Source organism: Coptis chinensis, chromosome 5 (genome assembly GCF_015680905.1).
Source record: "Coptis chinensis isolate HL-2020 chromosome 5, ASM1568090v1, whole genome shotgun sequence".
NCBI classification, from domain to species: Eukaryota; Viridiplantae; Streptophyta; class Magnoliopsida; order Ranunculales; family Ranunculaceae; genus Coptis; species Coptis chinensis.
Genome location: NC_141460.1, coordinates 97,176,796 through 97,195,565, shown reverse-complemented (window position 1 = coordinate 97,195,565; position 18,770 = coordinate 97,176,796). Strand labels below are relative to the sequence as shown.

The 18,770-nt window shown below is 37.1% G+C and overlaps 2 protein-coding genes across 3 annotated transcripts; both read right to left on the bottom strand.

Moving 5' to 3' along the window:
* Positions 1-1,150: 1,150 nt before the first annotated feature.
* LOC147500647 (F-box/LRR-repeat protein At4g14103-like) lies at positions 1,151-4,395 on the bottom strand. Of its 2 annotated transcripts, none has more exons than XM_086562251.1 (4): positions 3,198-4,395; positions 2,945-3,104; positions 2,477-2,815; positions 1,151-1,580 (listed from the first exon to the last, which is right to left on the bottom strand). In XM_086562251.1, exons 1-3 carry the CDS (start codon positions 4,101-4,103, stop codon positions 2,499-2,501), a joined length of 1,383 nt encoding a protein of 460 aa, XP_086418377.1. In that variant the 5' UTR covers positions 4,104-4,395; the 3' UTR covers positions 1,151-1,580; positions 2,477-2,498. The 2 variants fall into 2 exon arrangements, with proteins under 2 accessions (XP_086418377.1, XP_086418376.1); XM_086562250.1 differs by having other exon boundaries at positions 2,477-2,813; positions 2,934-3,104; positions 3,198-4,388.
* Positions 4,396-5,655: 1,260 nt separating this feature from the next.
* On the bottom strand, positions 5,656-8,554 carry LOC147500646 (F-box/LRR-repeat protein At4g14096-like). The gene is made up of 3 exons (XM_086562252.1): positions 7,689-8,554; positions 7,434-7,595; positions 5,656-7,313 (listed from the first exon to the last, which is right to left on the bottom strand). Exons 1-3 carry the CDS (start codon positions 8,496-8,498, stop codon positions 7,044-7,046), a joined length of 1,242 nt encoding a protein of 413 aa, XP_086418378.1. The 5' UTR covers positions 8,499-8,554; the 3' UTR covers positions 5,656-7,043.
* Between the last annotated feature and the right edge of the window lie 10,216 nt (positions 8,555-18,770).

Here is an 18,770-nt window from a genome sequence, read left to right as displayed (position 1 = left end):
ATTCTTTCTAAGATTCAAGCATCTCCTCCAAGTGGCTATAATGACAATATGATGGTAAGCATTTACTTTTTATTTGTTATTTTGATTAACAAATATATTTTTCAATTCTAATTTAGTTTTTGTTTAATTGGTAGGTTGAGGAAGCAATAAGTGCATATGTGATGTATAATGGGGTTTGGAAGTGGATGCAATGCTATAATATGGTGAAAGACTCACCCAAATGGAAGAGACTACAGTTGAGAAATGATTTGCATCCCACCAAAAAGTCGTAGTCAAACAGTGGGGAAGGAGGTTCATCAATTCCAATATCAACTGCGACAACTCAACCAATGGATTATGATCCACACCAAATTCATGGGCTTGAGGATAGGCCTATTGGAAAGAAATAAGACAAGAAAAAAATGCAAAAAGAGAAAGAAGAAGGTGATTTTAAAGTGGAAGAATCCGCTAAGAAACTTGATGATTTTCTGATGGAACATTCTAAAACCACCAAATAAGACTATGATTTTCTTGGCGAGAAAGAATGCTTGTTCTGACAACATCTTGTGTCCAACCCACAGACTGATGAGTAGTTTACAATAATAAATACTCTGGTCCCTCTCTTGTCTCCATTTTCCTCTTTTCTATCCTTCCCCAGTTCCCCCCTCTTTTATGATTCTCTTCTCTACAAGCAATTCTCTACTTAAAACTTTGTAATGGTTTTGGGCCTAACGGGATATCATTGTGGGCCTTATTGGAAATGTTTTGTAGGCCTTAAGGCCCAAAGCACCAACCTAGGTGAGCCGTGAGTGAGTGTCACTTGATATTCTTGAGCTATTTGCTACCATTCTCCCAAGGAAGTTACCCAGTTAAGCCAATGCAATTATTTTGTTTGCTATACATGCTACGTAACCAGATGGAATGAGAATCATGTCAAAATTATTTTGTCCTAAAACTTTTACTAAATAATTTGTGCAATTCTTTTCCTTCAAATGTAACCCCATTAAGAAAATGGTCGACAATTTAATTTATTTAGACAGGCGATTAAGAGTTTTAATAGTGATTCTGTTGGAGTAATAGGGCAGAGTAATTTGGTGCCTGTGTTATTACAATATATAGATGGACTGCAAAGCATTATGAATAGTCCTTGGAAAAATTCTACCCAAATGCAGACTGTAAACTACTTCCTTAAACATTAGCAAACAGAATAAAATTAACAAGCAGTTCCCTACACAAAACAATCCAGTGGAGGCCCTCAAGCACATTGTTTCTAGCTTATTGGGCTAGTTCATAAGCGTTCCTTGACATTACATCTATTCGTCCAAGCAAAACTAACCTGAATATTATAGCATAGTGTTATAATATTCGCAGACTCAAATCAGACACTGACACTGACACCTTATAGCGTAACCATAACTCCTTGTTATCCCCCATACCTTAACTAACTGTAGCTGTAATATCTAGGTAAACGGCGTCGCCACCTCAGTACCAATCAGTTCAGCCACCTCAGAATCAGGTACCAGGAATCTTCTACAAGCAGAACCTCGCACCAAATCACGAGCATCCAAATGCACTGCTGTGGCTGCACCTTATCAGGGACCCTGTTGTCATGCAAAATAATAAAGTGAGCGTATGCGAACGTTCTTGAGTTGGTTTTTTTGGGAGAGGGTGTATAATGACTCTTGGCTGTTGTCTGTCTGTGCCCCCCTCCCTTATAGTAGTTTCTCTCTTCTTCTCCTTCTCTTTTCATTTTCCTCCCCTCACTCTCTTTGTTCTCCGCCCTTCTCTCCCTCCTCTCATCTCCTACCCTTGCTACACTAACTTCCCCACTGCTATGCAGTAATTCTAGTATTTGTACATCAGTCCCCAATAGTTCTACCATCTCTCTTTTTGTGGTAAAGCACAATTAGTCTCGTAGTTGCACACATAAGAAAACTAGTGTAACGGTAAAAATAATGGCCTCATATTTTTCCTACCAATGGTGGAGATACTAACATACAGTATTACTAAAATTTGGACAAGTCAGGCAGATCACTGTATGCATGTGTTGGCATATGATGTATATTCCATTCCGAAGAAATATTGGCAATACTGTTGAAATTATTGTAAAACGGTTTTTCAAACAAAATCTATAGCTAGAAGCCTAGAAGCATGCATTAGGTGATGCTATTATGCCAATAGGCCGAAGCCCTTATCAATTTTTTATTTTCTGGGTGAATTTTTTTGGAGCCGAGTACTGCTTGTGTTAGTCGTGCTGCAAGAACCAGCAAAGAACGGAAGCAGAAAGGAGGAGAGAAAGGGGGAAGGGAGACAGAGAGACAGAGAGAGGGAGGGCTACTAAACTGCTAGTGGAGTCGTGGCTACTAGATGACTTTATAAACAATAAATTACAATTTTGGGATGACTGTAGCAAGTACCGCTATATCAGTTTTCACCTATTGACTTCATGTTTTTAACCCCAAGGTTCAAAAGATTGATAGCAGAACAGAGTATGCACCTGCCAATATAATCAGGTTGATTTAGGAGAATACAATTACTGCATCAGGAGAAACCTTCTTAAATGTCAACAAGGACTCTGCAACCAGCATCCGGAACTTTACATCTTCTTCTACGCTAGGGTCGTATAGAATGCTCATTTTCTTCAAGAAGTTGGCATTCTCAAGTATATATCTTACTATGTGATATTCATCCTCATCTGCAACTTGGAAATTTTTTATCTTGACAGCTTTCAGGTGCTTCAACAAGTTTCCGGTAAGGTGCTTCAAGATATAAGCATTGAACAACTCTCCAGACTGCTCAGAACTGACGAGGATGCTTTCCAATTTAGAATCCATCTAGCCAAAACAGTAAATTAGTAATTCATGAGTCAAGTTACCATAATTCCAGCAACATTAAAACATATATTGCATTACTAATAATCTAACATAGTTGACTCCAACGATTTCAAGTAATACCTGGAATTCCTGGAAAGATATGTCCAAAGTTTCCAGTCTGGGATAACTCCTGAGTAAGAGGATTAACACTTTGACAGAGTCTTTGAAAGGCCTCATCCTAAGACACAAATGTCTCAAGCTACGACATGAGGTAGGAAGACATGCTGCTAAGTTCGGATCTTCGCCTAAAACCTAGATGCACAAGTGCACAACTACATGTAAGATACAGATATAATGATTCACATTTTCCAAAATATATCATAAGGATGGAAAAAATAATCATACCTCAAAAGAGGTTGCACATAAGCTCAGTTTGACTACGTTGCGCAACCCCATCAACATCTTAGTCACAATGTTACCCGGAAGAGATGGTTTTTCAAATAATATAAAATCCACTCTGACCAAAGAGGAAAGGGTCTCAGAACTAACATTTGGTGGTTTGGGCGCAATGTACCTCATCTCTTCAAGATTTGGGGAAGAAATGTGAATATTACTGGAATTAGACTCTTCTACTTCGACCAACTTCAGCACCTTAAGGTCTGGAGGAGAACTTGTACTGGTATTAAAATTAAACCACTTACAACATTCAAGGATCAAATATTCTAGCACGGGAAAGCTCAAAAAGAGATTTTTAGTTAAGTTTTCACCATACAAATAAACATGACTGAGCTCCAAAGTTTTGAGACTAGGAAAAAAAACCATACTAGGAAAGTGAAGGTTTACCCATTGTAAATGCAATACAGTCAAAGTATGGCATGTAAAGATGCAAAGAGGAAGCACTTCTGAGATAAAAACAAGTTTGAGCTCGCGGACATTATGCTTTAACGCAAATAATACCCATGCATAGATTTGAATATCGTCCAACACTGCATCACGACCACCAACGCGTTCATCGATAATTAGTTTGAAACTTCTTATATCAGACATATCGTGACTAATAAGTAAACGATCAACAAAGTTCCTGAAATCCAACGCATTTCGATCCTTCCCCTCCATGTTTTCAAACTCCTGTTGGTTAAACTCCAAGTCAGAAAGAGAGTAGCAAATGTGTCTCCATTGTCGAGAAAGAATGCTGGTTTTCACAACATCTTCCATGGGAAGAAAAGATAGTATGTGGTCTCGGATTCCCTCGGGCAAAAAGCTAAGCCTGTCTCTACCTTGTTGAGTACAAGTTGTTTTTTTCCTTGTCATTGTGAACTTTCTTCAAACACCTTGTGTTCAAGGCACAGCTGATTATTTGTTTACAACAGAAACTGGCAACGTTTACGTATTGGGTTCTTCTTTGTCAGTTCACTTCTCCCTCTCTCTCCTCGTATCTATTTTTCTTCTCCTCGCTCTTTTTTACAAGCAGTTGTCTCCGGAACTGAAAAGTCAACATTTCGGTAACACTTAATAGGCATGGTATACATTGTACTATCAGTTTTGTTTTAGGTGACGACCTATGCTGACACGGCATAGAGTCATTGTTTATGTCACCACACAAGTCCAATGAGGGGCTATATCAACTATATGGGCTGCTAAAGGCAAATATAACACTCCAACTACAAAAATGTCATTCCAATGGGGCTGCCTAAAAAAGTTTTTAAATTTGGAAGGAGTAAAAACTCAGCCAGAGTTAGAGCATTCCCAATGCAAGTGGTTTTGGGGGTTTGTGACTATAATCACCGGTTTGGTTGAAAAATGGGTGTGCAATGCAGAGGTGAAAAACTGGTGACTATTTTCCCCAGTTAAAATCAATGTGAAACCTTCCACCGAGATAGTGGCTGATTTGTTAACTTCGGACGGAATGTTGGATTCCGATGGTGTGTTTTTAAAAAAATCAGTTTTTTTTTTTCGGACGGAATGTTTCATTCTATCTCGCATGTATTTTAAATTTTTTTCGGTTTTTTATATTCCGTCTCAATCAAAAAGCCTCTAAACGGAATCCAACATCCTGTCTGAGATTTTTTTTCATATTTGCATTGCACAACTTTCACCTTACTTTTCACCGTTTTGGTAAAAAGAGGGGAATAAATGCCTACGTGGAGGTGATAAGGGGGAGATTATTTTGACTTGCATTGGGAATGCTCTTAAGACCTTCGCTAGCAACTCCTATAATAAGTTCAGGAGACAGACGACATAGTTTATGCCGTCCGTCCAAAAAAATTTCAAAAAATAATGAACGGACCATATCATTTAGCACTTCAAAACAGAAAACGCAATTGGATTGGTTTTTTTTTTTGGGGAGCCAAATTTGGTTGGGCAAGCTAAAAGGCCTATGTGGCACTTATAGCAGCTCTCAATTGGACTTGTTCTAATAAAATTAAATCTCCACCGTCCAATCTATCTAATAAAAATGTTTGGTGTGGGGGCCGCAAGACCCATCCGGCGGTTACCATTGTATTTCACAAGTTGTGACATAGCATATCCACAATCTTATAATATGTACAGTTTACAATACTAATTTGAAAGAGTACTGAATCATTGTTGATTTGGTCAACAATGAATGCTTTGTGGGCTAGAGTTTTATCATTTTGTTGGTTGGGGTTGGGCTTAATTTGAAATAGTGTCTTGGGCATAGGGTATATACTAGTTCAATAATAAATATCTTATCTCATAACAAACTTAAGATCTAATCTGAACTGAACCTGAAACCTGAACCGCAGAACGAAAAATGATGTAATGGCCATACTTTAATTATAGCTCCATCTTTTTCCTAATCAAACCCCTCCACAAATCAGCCCTCCCACTATTAAATAATTAATTGCCCACTTTTCTATCATCATCTTCCTTAACGAGAAACTCAGTACTCAATAGAGTTTCTACTTCCAAAGCCGCACCCACTCATAGAGATAGAATTGGGTATTCAAGATTCAGAGGCGTGTAATTATTTTTTTGACATCGCATTATTTTGCTTAAATGTTTTAATTAGTTGGCAAAGATATGTTTAGACTGTTGCATGGCTATTGATTTTATGTCGTCCTGATCCACGTGATGATTGATTTAGAATTTGATATGATATTTAAATCTAAATTGATTCTACAATGTTCTTTTTGGTTATCTGATTATTTTTTGGTGGTTGTTTATGGGGTTGCTTGAATTGTCTCAAATTAAGAGGTTGAAACTGTTGAAGATTAAATAAATAAATAAAATAATAAAAAATTGTTGAAGATAAGCATGCAGAACCTCACACCAAATCACGAGCATCCAAATGCACGGCTGTGGCTGCACCTTATCAGACCCTGTTGTCATGCAAAATAATCAAGTGAGTGTATGCAAATGTTCTTGAGTTGGCTTTTTTTTGTAGAGGGTGTAAAATGACTCTTGGCTGCTGTCATTCTGTGCCCCCCGTTATAGTAGTTTCTCTCTTCTTCTCCTTTTCTCTTTGTTCTCCGCCCTTCTCTCCCTCCTTCATCTTTCTCCTCCTCTCATTTCCAATCCTTGCTACGCTAACTTCCCCACTGCTATGCAGTAATTCTAGTGTACATATCTCTCTTTTTGTGGTAAAGCACAGTTAGTCTCGTAGTTGCACACATAAGAAAACTAGTGTAACGGTAAAAATAATGGCCTCATATTTTTACTACTGATGGTGGAGATACTAACATACAGTATTACTAAAATTTGGACAAGTCAGGCAGATCACTGTATGCATGTGTTGGCATATGTATATTCCATTCCGAAGAAATATTGGTAATACTGTTGAAATTATTGTAAAACGATTTTTCAAACAAAATCTATAGCTAGAAGCCTAGAAGCATGCATTAGGTGATGCTATTATGCCAATAGGCCGAAGCCCTTATCAATTTTTTATTTTCTGGGTGAATTTTTTTGGAGCAGAGTACTGCTTGTGTAGTCGTGCTGCAAGAACCAGCAAAGAACGGAAGCAGAAAGGATGAGAGAAAGGGGGAAGGGAGACAGAGAGAGGGAGGGCTACTATATTGCTAGTGGAGTGGTGGCTACTAGATGACTTTATAAACAAGAATTTGCGATTTTGGGATGACTGTAGCAAGTACCGCTATATCAGTTTTCACCTATTGACTTCATGTTTTTAACCCCAAGGTTCAAAAGATTGATAGCAGAACAGAGTATGCACCTGCCAATATAATCAGGTTGATTTAGGAGAATACAATTACTGCATCAGGAGAAACCTTCTTAAATGTCAACAAACTCTACAACCAACATCCGGAACTTTACATCTTCTTCTACGCTAGGGTGGTATAGAATGCTCATTTTCTTGAAGAAGTTGGCATTCTCAAGTATATATCTTACAATGCGATATTCATCCTCATCTTCAATTCGGAATTTTTTTATCTTGACAGCTTTCAGGTGCTTCAACAAGTTTCCAGTAAGGTGCTTCAAGATATAAGCATTGAACAACTCTCCAGACTGCTCAGAACTGATGCTTTCCAATTTAGAATCCATCTAACCAAAACAGTAAATTAGTAATTCATGAGTCAAGTTACCATAATTCCAGCAACATTAAAACATATATTGCATTACTAATAATCTAACATAGTTGACTCCAACGATTTCAAGTAATACCTGGAAAGATATGTCCAAAGTTTCCAGTCTGGGATAACTCCTGAGTAAGAGGATTAACACTCTGATAGAGTCTTTGAAAGGCCTCATCATAAGACACAAGTGTCTCAAGCTACGACATGAGGTAGGAAGACATGCTGCTAAGTTCGGATCTTCGCCTAAAACCTAGATGCACAAGTGCACAACTACATGTAAGATACAGATATAATGATTCACATTTTCCAAAATATATCATAAGGATGGAAAAAATAATCATACCTCAAAAGAGGTTGTAGATAAGCTCAGTTTGACTACGTTGCGCAACCCCATCAACATCTTAGTCACAATGTTACCCGGAACAGACGGTTTTTCAATTAATATAAAAACCACTCTGACCAAAGAGGAAAGGGTCTCAGAACTAACATTTGGTGGTTTGGGCGCAATGTACTCCATCTCTTCGAGATTTGGGGAAGAAATGTGAATATTACTGGAATTAGACTCTACTACTTCGCACAACTTCAGCACCTTAAGGTCTGGAGGAGAACTTGTACTGGTATTAAAATTAAACCACTCACAACATTCAAGGATCAAACATTCTAGCACGGGAAAGCTCAAAAAGAGATTTTTAGTTAAGTTTTCACCATACAAATAAACATGACTGAGCTCCAAAGTTTTGAGACTAGGAAAAAAAACTATACTAGGAAAGTGAAGGTTTACCCATTGTAAATGCAATACAGTCAAAGTATGGCATGTAAAGATGCAAAGAGGAAGCACTTCTGAGATAAAAAAAAGTTTGAGCTCGCGGACATTATGCTTTAACGCAAATAATACCCATGCATTGATTTGAATATCGTCCAACACTGCATCACGACGATCAACGCTTTCATTGATAATTAGTTTGAAACTTCTTATATCAGACCTATCGTGACTAATAAGTAAACGATCAACAAAGTTCCTGAAATCCACCGCATTACGATCCTTCCCCTCCATGTTTTCAAACTCCTGTTGGTTAAACTCCAAGTCGTAAAGAGAGTAGCAAATGTGTCTCCATTGTCGAGAAAGAACGCTGGTTTTCACAACATCTTCCATGGGAAGAAAAGATAGTATGTGGTCTCGGATTCCCTCGGGCAAAAAGCTAAACCTGGCTGTAACTTGTACTGTTTCACTTGTCATTGTGAACTTCTTCAAACGCCTTGACGGCCTTGTGTTGATGATTTGTTTACAACAGAAACTGGCAACGTTTCTTTCTCTTCTTATACGTCTCCCTCTCTCTCCTCGTATATATTTTTCTTCTCCTCCTTTCTACTTCTCTTCATGAGTCCAAATCAAACAAAACTCTTCTCTACATAGCCCGGGTTATGAGGAACCACACTTGTCAACCGAATATAGGAGGCTACTAGATTTTGGACCTGGGCATACGCCCGGGATCTATTAAATATTTTGTGTGCTGAAAAGGCTTCACAAAATGTCTCACACAAATTTTCGAATCAGAATATATTTTTATTAAAAATAAACCTAAATAATTTTAATGAGCGGCCGATTATAATGCATAAGTCTTGGAAACTAAGGAATCAAATTGAGATAGCCTCTTCACTTTGTGGTTTAGGATATTAATCCATAAATTTTAAATATAATTATCTTAAACTTCGATTTAGCTTGTATAATAGTTTTCTTAGATTTATAGTGATTTAGCGGTGAAATTTTTTTTTACCGTAATATATTTTTATTGGAAATAAATTGAAATAATGTTAATGAGCGGCGATTATGGTGGATAAGTACTTGGAAACTAAGGGATCAAATTGAGATAGCCTCTTCACTTTTTGGTTTAGTATATTAATCAGTAATTTTCAAATGGAATTATGTTAAACTTTTTTCTAGTTTGTATAATAGTTTTATTAGATTTATGGTGATTTAGCAAAGAAATCATCATCTGCTTTCGGTTTTGTACTAATGTGTGTGTGTAAATCACTAAAACAAATTGATTGTTTCTATATCCTCAAAGAATACACTACTCTCACTTGAAAATATTTATCACATGAACGTGTCCTACGAACGGGAGCCGTTATATTAAATTATTCTAAAAAATATTAGCAATTATGCATAGCTATGAGATATGAAAATTATATTAATTACTCATTTAAATTTCTTGCACCACTCTCTATAAAAAGGAAGCATCAAACTTTGATAAAACTCATCAACTTCTTTTTATTGTTAGGTTTAACAATAGAAGTTTGATTGAAATTTTGTGAAAATGCCCAATGTGGCGAAGATAATATTGAAGCTACTTGAATAGCAAAATATTCTCAATCACAAGAAAAGAATTATGATAAACACTACTTAAAATGCAAAACTATAGTTGTCGAGACATTTATTCCCCCTACATATAATACAAATATGTTTTAGGGTTATTAGTTCAATGCATTTGCATTAAGTTTATGATTTTCTATTAATTATTTTTTGAGGTTAGTTTAATATAGTACGTTGCATCCAGTTTCCAAATTATCATAAATTACTGTTTGAGGTTAGTTCAATGCAGTTGCATCAGGTTTTCGATTTCCCATTAATTATTATATGAGGTTAATTCAGTGCAATTATATCCACTTTATGATTTCTCGTTAGTTATTCATTAAGGTTAACTTCAAGATGCTTGGTTGCATCCAGTTTTTATATTTTAGTTAATTAGTATTTGAGATTAGTTCATTGCATTTACATCCAGGTTCCAATCTCTTATTAATTACTCTTTGAAGTTAGTTCAATATATCTACATCAAGTTTCTGATTTCCCGTTAATTGTTTTTCTAGGTTAGTTCGGTAGTTTATAATTTATATACAGTTTGCATACATGTAAGAGTATGTTTTTATAAACTCACTTTTGTTTTGGGTTCCTAATTACTCGTAATTACTCATGTGAGAAGGCAAAAAAAACGGACATTTATGCTTTGAGGTCAGTGTGATGCAGTTAACTATTTTTTGAGGTTATTTCAATGCATTTGCATCCAATTTCTGATTTATCGTTAGTTAATCTTTGATTTTAGTTTAATACAGTTGCATCCAATTTTTTGTTTTCCATTAATTATTCGTTGAGGCTAGTTCAATGCATTTGTATCCAATTCCCGATTTTATGTTAATTGTTCTTTGAGGTTAGTTCAATGCATTTGCATCAAGTTTCCGATTTCCTGTTAATTATTTTTTTCAGGTTAGTTAAATGCAATTACATCAAATTTATAATTTCCCGTTAATTATTCATTTAGGTTAGTTCAGTGCAGTTTCATCCATTTTTCAATGTTTCGTTAATTAGTCTTTGAGATTAGTTAATTGCATTTGGATTCAGTTTCCGATTTCCCGTTAATAACTCTTTAAGGTTAGTTCAATATATCTGCATCTAGTTTATGATTATTTATGTTTTAAGGTTAGTTCGATGCAATTATATCCAGTTTCTGATTTCCCGTTAATTATTCTTTGAGATTATTTCAATGCATTTGCATTTAGTTTCCGATTTCCCACAAATTATTCTATGAGGTTAGTTCAATGCAATTGCATTCGGTTTTTTATTTTATGTTAATTATTTTTTGAGTTTAGTTCAATGCATTTGCATCCAGTTTCCGATTTCCCATTAATTATTATCTAAGGTTTGTTTGATGTATTTGCATACTGTTTCCGATTTCCCGTTAAATATTTTTCAAGGATTTGCATCCAATTTCTAATTTCCCGTTAGTTATTATCTAACGTTATTTTAATGCAATTGCACCCTAAAATTTGATTTCTAGTTAATTACTTTTGAGTTTAGTTTAATGCATTTGCATAAAGTTTCTGATTTCCCGTTAATTACTCTTTGAGCTCAGTTATGTATTTGAATCCAGTTTTCGATTTTTTTTTAATTATCCAATGTGGTGTGTAATACCAACTTCTACTGATCTATTTGTAGTATCCTTGCAAACATGACATAAAAAGTAAATTATGCTTGATTTACTATGTGGGATCATCGAAGATTATCTAGTTCTCGATTTCCCATTAATTATTCTTTAAATTATGCATGACTCACTATGTGGAATCTTCAAAGATTATCTACGAACGGGTATTGTTATATTAATTATTCTAAAAAATATTTGCTAATATGAAGAACTATTATATATTAATATTATATTGATCACTTAACCAAATTTCTTATAACGTGAAAACCCCACTCTCCATTAAAAAAAAAAAAAACTCATCTTTGATAAAACTCTTCAACTTCATTTTATTGTTTAATAATAGAAGTTTGATTGAAGTTTTGTAAGATTGCCTAATAAGGTGAAGTTCATATATATTGAAACTACTTAAATAGCAAAGAGTTACCATTCATACGGAAAGAGATAAGATAAACACCATTTAAATGCAAAACTATACTTATCGAGACATTCCTACAACATATAACCCAACTATGTTTTGAGGTTAGTTCAATGCATTTGTATCCCGTTTCTGATTTTCCGTTATTTATATTTTGAGGTTAGTTCAATGCAGTTACATCCAATTTCCAATTCTCCGTTATTTATTTTTTGAGATCAGTTCAATGCAGTTGCATCCAGTTTCTGATTTCTCATTAATTATTTTTTTCGATTAGTTAAATACATTTGCATCCAATTTCCAATTTCCTGTTAATTATTATTTGAGGTCAGTTCAATGCATTTGCAACCAGTTTCTGATTTTCTGTTAATTATTCCGTGAGATTAGTTTAATGCATTTGCATCCAGTTTCCAATTTCTTGTTTATTATTTGTTAAAATTGTATTTGCATCTAGTTTCCAATTTTCCGTTAATTATTGTTTGAGGTTAGTTCAATGAATTTGCATCCAGTTTCCGATTTCCCGTTAATTATTTCTTGAGGTTAGTTCAATGCATTTGCATCTAGTTTATTTTTTGAGATTAGTTCCACACATTTGCATCATGTTTCCAATTTATAATTAATTTTTCTTTGAGGGTAGTTCAATGCAGTTGCATCCAGTTTCCAATTTCCCGTTAATTTAATCTTTGAGGGTTAGCTTAATGCATTTGCATCCAGTTTTCAATTTTCTAATAATTATTTTTTTATGTTAGTTTGATGTATTTACATACAAGTTTTGATTTTCCGTTAATGATTCTTTGAGGTTAGTTTAATGCATTTGTATCCAGTTTTCGATTTTCTATTAATTACTTTTTAAGATTAGTTTAATGCTTACATTTGCATCAAGTTTCTGATTTCCCGTTAAATATTATTTTAGGTTAGTTTGATGCATTTGCATTCAGTTTTCTGTTCCCCATTAATTGTTTTTTTTACGTTAGTTTCATTCAGTATTATATATTTTTTAAAATATTTGTCATTATTGCTTTGTCGTTATTATTTTTTTTTTTTCATTTTCTATTATATATTTTGTGATGTTATTTTTTGTATAATTGTTTTTAACTATGTTTTGAGGCCGTGTTAAGGATATATTCGAAATAAGTCGGTGCTTTATCATAGACACTAAAATTGTATTATATGTAATAGGGAATTAGTTTCTACAAATCACCTATTTTTTAGCAATTTTTTTTTATTTGATCAAATATATAAGAATTAGAACACTAAAAATGTTTGATTCGTAATATGAAATTACCTTTTATAAATCACCTATTTTTTAGCATTTTTTTTATTTGATCAAATATATAAGAATTGGAAATAAACTCAAACTCTGCAAATATAAGAATTAGAAATACACTCAAACTCATATACGTGGGATTGTAGGCTATTCGAAAAGACTATCTTTCATATTAGAGTGTCACATAAGAAAGAGAAAAAACTAACTCTTATATTAAAGTGCCACATAGGAGAGAGAAAATTTTATATTAGAGGTCTCTGCTTTAGTATATAGATAATAGAGATAATAGATAGTAGAGCATTAGGAAATTTCAAACAATTTAATAAGTGCACTTCTTCAAACGCCTTAATATTAGAATTCAGAGATATAGAGAGAGGTGGATATACACATCCGAAGAGTTTTAATTAGACTCAAAAACTCTAATTACACGTGGCATAGTAGACTCAAAAGCTTTAATATTAGAGTGCCACCTAGGAGAGAGAAAAATCACTCTTAGGGTCTCTACTTTAGTATATAGATAGTAGATTTCTAATCTCTCATGTTTTATCATTTAGAAACACCTCTCTCAATTATTCTAATCAGCTCCCTCCATTTTAAATAATTTACAAAAAACTCTTTTATCTCACTGAAATTAAAATTAGTTTTCATATTATTTTAAATAATTTAGAAAATCTCATTCACGTCACTGAAATTATAATCAACCCCTCCTAATATTTTTATATTGTTTTAGCCTCTAAATAATAAGGATCTTTTAAGAATTTAGCCTCTAATAATAATAAGGATCAGTCGAGTCTCAAGTTTATTGGGCTCCTGCTCCATTGGTTCAGAAATCTCGGGCTGATGTTGATGATGATGACGATTATTATGCTATTTAACAGGTGAACATATTTGAGTCAGTACGTTAGCATTCATTTGGTGGCAGACCTGATCTAATGCAATGGATATAAATTCTCATTTTAGCAATTGTGAAATATTTGGTCTATTTGGTCTTCTTCATCATTCCTTAATCCATATATTTTTAATTGTTGTTTGTGGTTTAAGTCTATGTTGAAATTTCTGATTTTTTTTTGTAGAAAATGCCTACATTTAGATAGATAAAACTTAGAATGGGTTCTTTTTTGAAATAATGATGAAATTAATGTATACGCATGAAGTTTGTATATATATTTTGTTGTTGTTTAAGCATGAGAACATGAACGAGGAGGCCTTGGCCCAGGTCGCTACGCTCATCAGAAGCCCGATCGGTATCATCCACTTGCCGGGGCGATCCGAATACAATTTTACCAGTCGAGCGACCTGCTTTCCTAGGTCGCTTGTTGCCTTTTGCCCTTGAAGCAACAACCTTTTTTTTACCACGGTCACCATGCACATGAGGATGGAACTCCATTTCTTCCATTATCAGAGGGGAGGTCTCTCTCAAACTCCCTTCTCCCCTAGTATATTTGTGGCACCTGGCCATAGTGAAATCTACAAACAGGAATGGCACTATACGAGTTAACAGCCAAGACACAAGTTTCTGTTCAAAAAGTATAGCCAAAAATGGAAGCAAACGTACCTGAGTGAGCACCGAAGAAAATGAAGCACAACAGTTTGAAGCAGAGGAGATGCAGCAACAGGTGCATTTGCTCTTCTACGAACAGTTCTACTTATTATAAAATAACGTATCTTCCTAGGTACATCATAATTACATCGAGACGCCAATCGTTAGGCTACCTGGCAGCCATCATTACACATTTCTAACCGCTCATTTTTCTACACGTGTCACACACGTGCGGAAATATTTCCGTTCTCCAGAATGAAAAACACAACATACGTCATACTCTACCCGCAGTTCGTAACGAGCTAATAACTCTCATTACGTGCAACCTACAACGCTAAGGACAATTTAAAGACAAGACACTCATTCAAGAATACAGATTACTTGAAAATCACCTACTCTTGCAAGGAGTCGTCTATGCAATCACATAGATACAGCAATCTCGCCAATCATACATTCAACCATGCAAAAGAAAAACAAAACAGAGAAGCAAGCAACAAACATAACATATAAGCAAAAGATGAATTGGTCGGGCACACCTAGACCACAGTTCCCATCTTAGCCGAGCTGCTGAGTCTACTCAGAAAATCCAGCTCGGCTAACAACCATTCACCATCATACGGGGCACCAAATCGTTCAACATGTTAACAAACAGAACCAAGAAAGACGAACTGCTCATGTTACCCCGGGAAACCAACTCTATTGTATCACAACTTACAAACATTAAAACCAGCAAACCAATCTCACAGCTCGCCCGCTTCAGGTAGGACAACCAAATCCCTAGCCACCAGCGAATCATCAACTTTAGCATCCCTCCCCTCAACCACAATTGACACACCATCCACATCTAGACTCACAAGTACATCAGACGAAGCAGCTTCAGTTCGAGGCGCAACCACCTCTTGAGCAACGACCGTAGAAACAGGAGCATCACTCGCACCTCCTTGTACCTGTATCACTGAGGTACAAGGAGCCCCACGTTCATGCTCCTCTTTCAAGGCATTGTAAGCGACCTCCAAATCAACAAACTCAGCATCCAGAACGTCGTAAGCTTTCGTAGCGTCCTGAGCAACTCCCTTGTAGTGCAGGGAGTAGTCATTCAACCTACCAATTTCCACAGTAGCCGCATTGACGTTCTCTTCAGCAACCCGTAGTTTCAGCTTCAGTTCATCTGCCTCAGTATCCTTCAACATCTTCGCCAAACTAAGAGCTTGATGCGTTTTCTTCAGTTCCTCAAGCTCCTCGGCCCATCCTAATCCTAACGGCGTCAATAATATTCTTCACTCATCGTCATCAACTTCACCACACGCTCTCTATCCGACTCAAATAAATTGGGCAATCTCCTTTAGCTTCTGAAACCCACTCACAAGCTGCATTCACATACATATACTAACAGTTAGTTCGCAGGAAGTTTCATAAGCAAACGAATAAATCAAAGCGGGACAATTCCATGTACTAGACATTGCACGACTTCCATCCGCTTCAGGTTATCAGCCAGCCCCTTCTCATCCAGCTCTTTACGGTTGCCATCTAGAGCTATATGTTCAAGCAAATAAGTCGATACCTTACTCGACCTGAAGCTATAGTCAGTTCGCCTCACAGTCCGCTGCACCCCCTGTTCATCCAAGTACACTAGCTGTGACTCCAAGTCATCAGCAGTCATAGTGGACTTCCCACTCACCTTACGGGGACCATTCGCCTTCGCCAGCGGACTAGGCTCTCGCACCACAGGGGAAGAGCTCGGCCTAGCTCCAAAAGTTGCCAAGTCCAGAACCTGTTCCGGTTTTGACCGAGTACTGCGAGTGGCTGTACCGCCAACTCGACCACCACCGTAACCGCCCGTCTTTGAACTGTCCCCAACCGCATGCTTTGCGCTTTGGCGACCTTTTGCAAAGATCCCCGCTCGACGCTCGTCGGCTTTCCTTTCAACGAATCGCTCAAGACGCGAGGTTGAAGACCACCTTCTCCAAATTATAAAGTCGCGTCAATCGACCCCATCAAATTCGCCAACCCGACCCACCAAAGCACTCCAAATGTCGTTTTACCACCGGTCGCGCCTCGGTTCCTATCTTCCCTGGTTATTAGATCGCTCGTTCATTTCTCCATCACTCCTTCACTAGCTTGACCTCGCACCCTTTTCTTCTGAGTTCTCCTTTTCTCCCTGATCACCGGACCCCCCTTTTCTACAAAGAAATGAGCAACTTCAGGCAGTTTCACTCGCTTCTCAAACCGAGTCAACCTCGCAAACTTCTCTATCTCCCCCCGCTCAGTTCATTTCTTGGCAGCGTAATCTGCAAACACAACAAAAACCCATGTCAGTCAGAATAACAATAACCGAGCTAACAAAACTATAAACGAACGCACTCCACCCACCGAAATGTTGTAAATCCTAGTTTGCAACCTACATCCTCCAGCATAGTAGTTTCCAACTAACAACAACGGCCTCCTCTTCCAAGCCTCATTGCTTACACCATCCATAACACTAGAATGCCCACTTAAAGTTTGCAAGCTAAAGTTGAAATTGCGAGATCGCTTTACAATAAAATGTTCCATAATATCAGATACCCCTATGTGGTATTCACCACTAGCATTCAATAGATCGAACACCCTGAACAGCCGCCAGGTGTTACCAACAAACTGACAAGGGGATTTCCAATATTCAGCTAAAAAATCACAAATCAACTTCGAGAACGGTATTCACATATACGCTCTCAGCTGACCCTCGCAGATTATAATCCCACCGTTTGGAGGGTTATATTCCTCACTCCGCACATTTTCACGCGGCTCTGGTTCGTATATCTCCAGGTTGGGTATGTCTATCCCATAAGTTGCCCTTAGTTCGGGGAACGCTCTCGCTGCAAGTCGATCCACCGTCCTAGGGGGCAACCCACTTGAAGACGACCCCTCATCACGACCTGAAGTGCTTGCCACAGCACCAACAGAGTCAGATCGTACACTACCCTCGTCTTCCCTAACTTCCTCACTCACCATGCTCAGACTGACTGCCAAGACTCACTGACTCTTCTTTATCTTCATCATACTCACCACAACTTAAAGAGATCTCCCGAACCTCTTCAGATCGAGTATCGTCAGAGTCAGACATTTTTACGGTTTCTTCTTACCAAATACCCAAGCTTAGACAATAAAACCTAACACTGACCTACCTACTAAACACACAACACTTGTACAAGAAGAAAGAAAACTGAAAATGCAAAGGCAGTAGTAAACACTCACCTGAGAAATCCTAGCTTGCATTTTTGCTGAAGAAGAAAACAGGAAATAACTTTTCAGTTGTCCCAAATTTGATTTTGTGCAAACTGCCCGTTCAGTTACCAAGGAGTTATGATTACAGCCTACGCCCTAGCCCGCACACGTGTCTGAAGGACCTGTCTTTTCAAGATTTCGAAAAATGCGGCAACACGTTTCTTCAAGAACTGCTATGATTCTGTCACGTGCCAACCACATGCCAATTTTTTTTTTTCCATCAAGTCGTCCTCCAACACGAATCGACCCTTCGTTGCGACCTCAGCTTCACGATTTGACCCTTACGATACGACAGTCAGTTCCAGTTACATCGCCCGCTCTTCCACTCATGCTCAACACGTACTGTCGTTTTCTCTCAGCAGATCGCTTCAAAGTACAACACAATCTACTGAGAGGGGGCTGTGTAAGGGAGTAATATTCTCATTAAAGAATATTAAGTACGCGTTAAGCATAAGCAGGGACCGCAACAAACTCAGGTCACCGACCCCCAAGATCGCTTTGTGAGCAGCTTGCTTCATGTAGGTGGTACACGTCAGCTCGCTCAAGAATGCTTCAAGACGAATGAACGACCTAAGGCAGAACGCTCCGAATAAAGACACTATCCCTAATTCAGATGTAATCATCACCAAAGCCTTACCTGTACTTCCAATCACCGTGAAATATAAACTACTACACCCACTCCCAATCATCACACAATTCCTACCAAAACCAACCTAACACACCTTCATAATCTCCACCTTACATGTGTACATGTCAGTACACGTGTCTCAGGGATCAACACCCCCTAGTGTCTATAAATACCACCTACATGAACTACGTGAGACCTGATTCTTCTCTCCCTTCATAATCAAAAGAAGATATGTAGGCAGCTCGCTCATCAGTGAACTCGGTCTCTCTAAAACCTTATCCCATTCTCCTTCTTCCTTTGTATGTATAGGAAAACTAAAACACCCCTTTTACCCTTTACACCC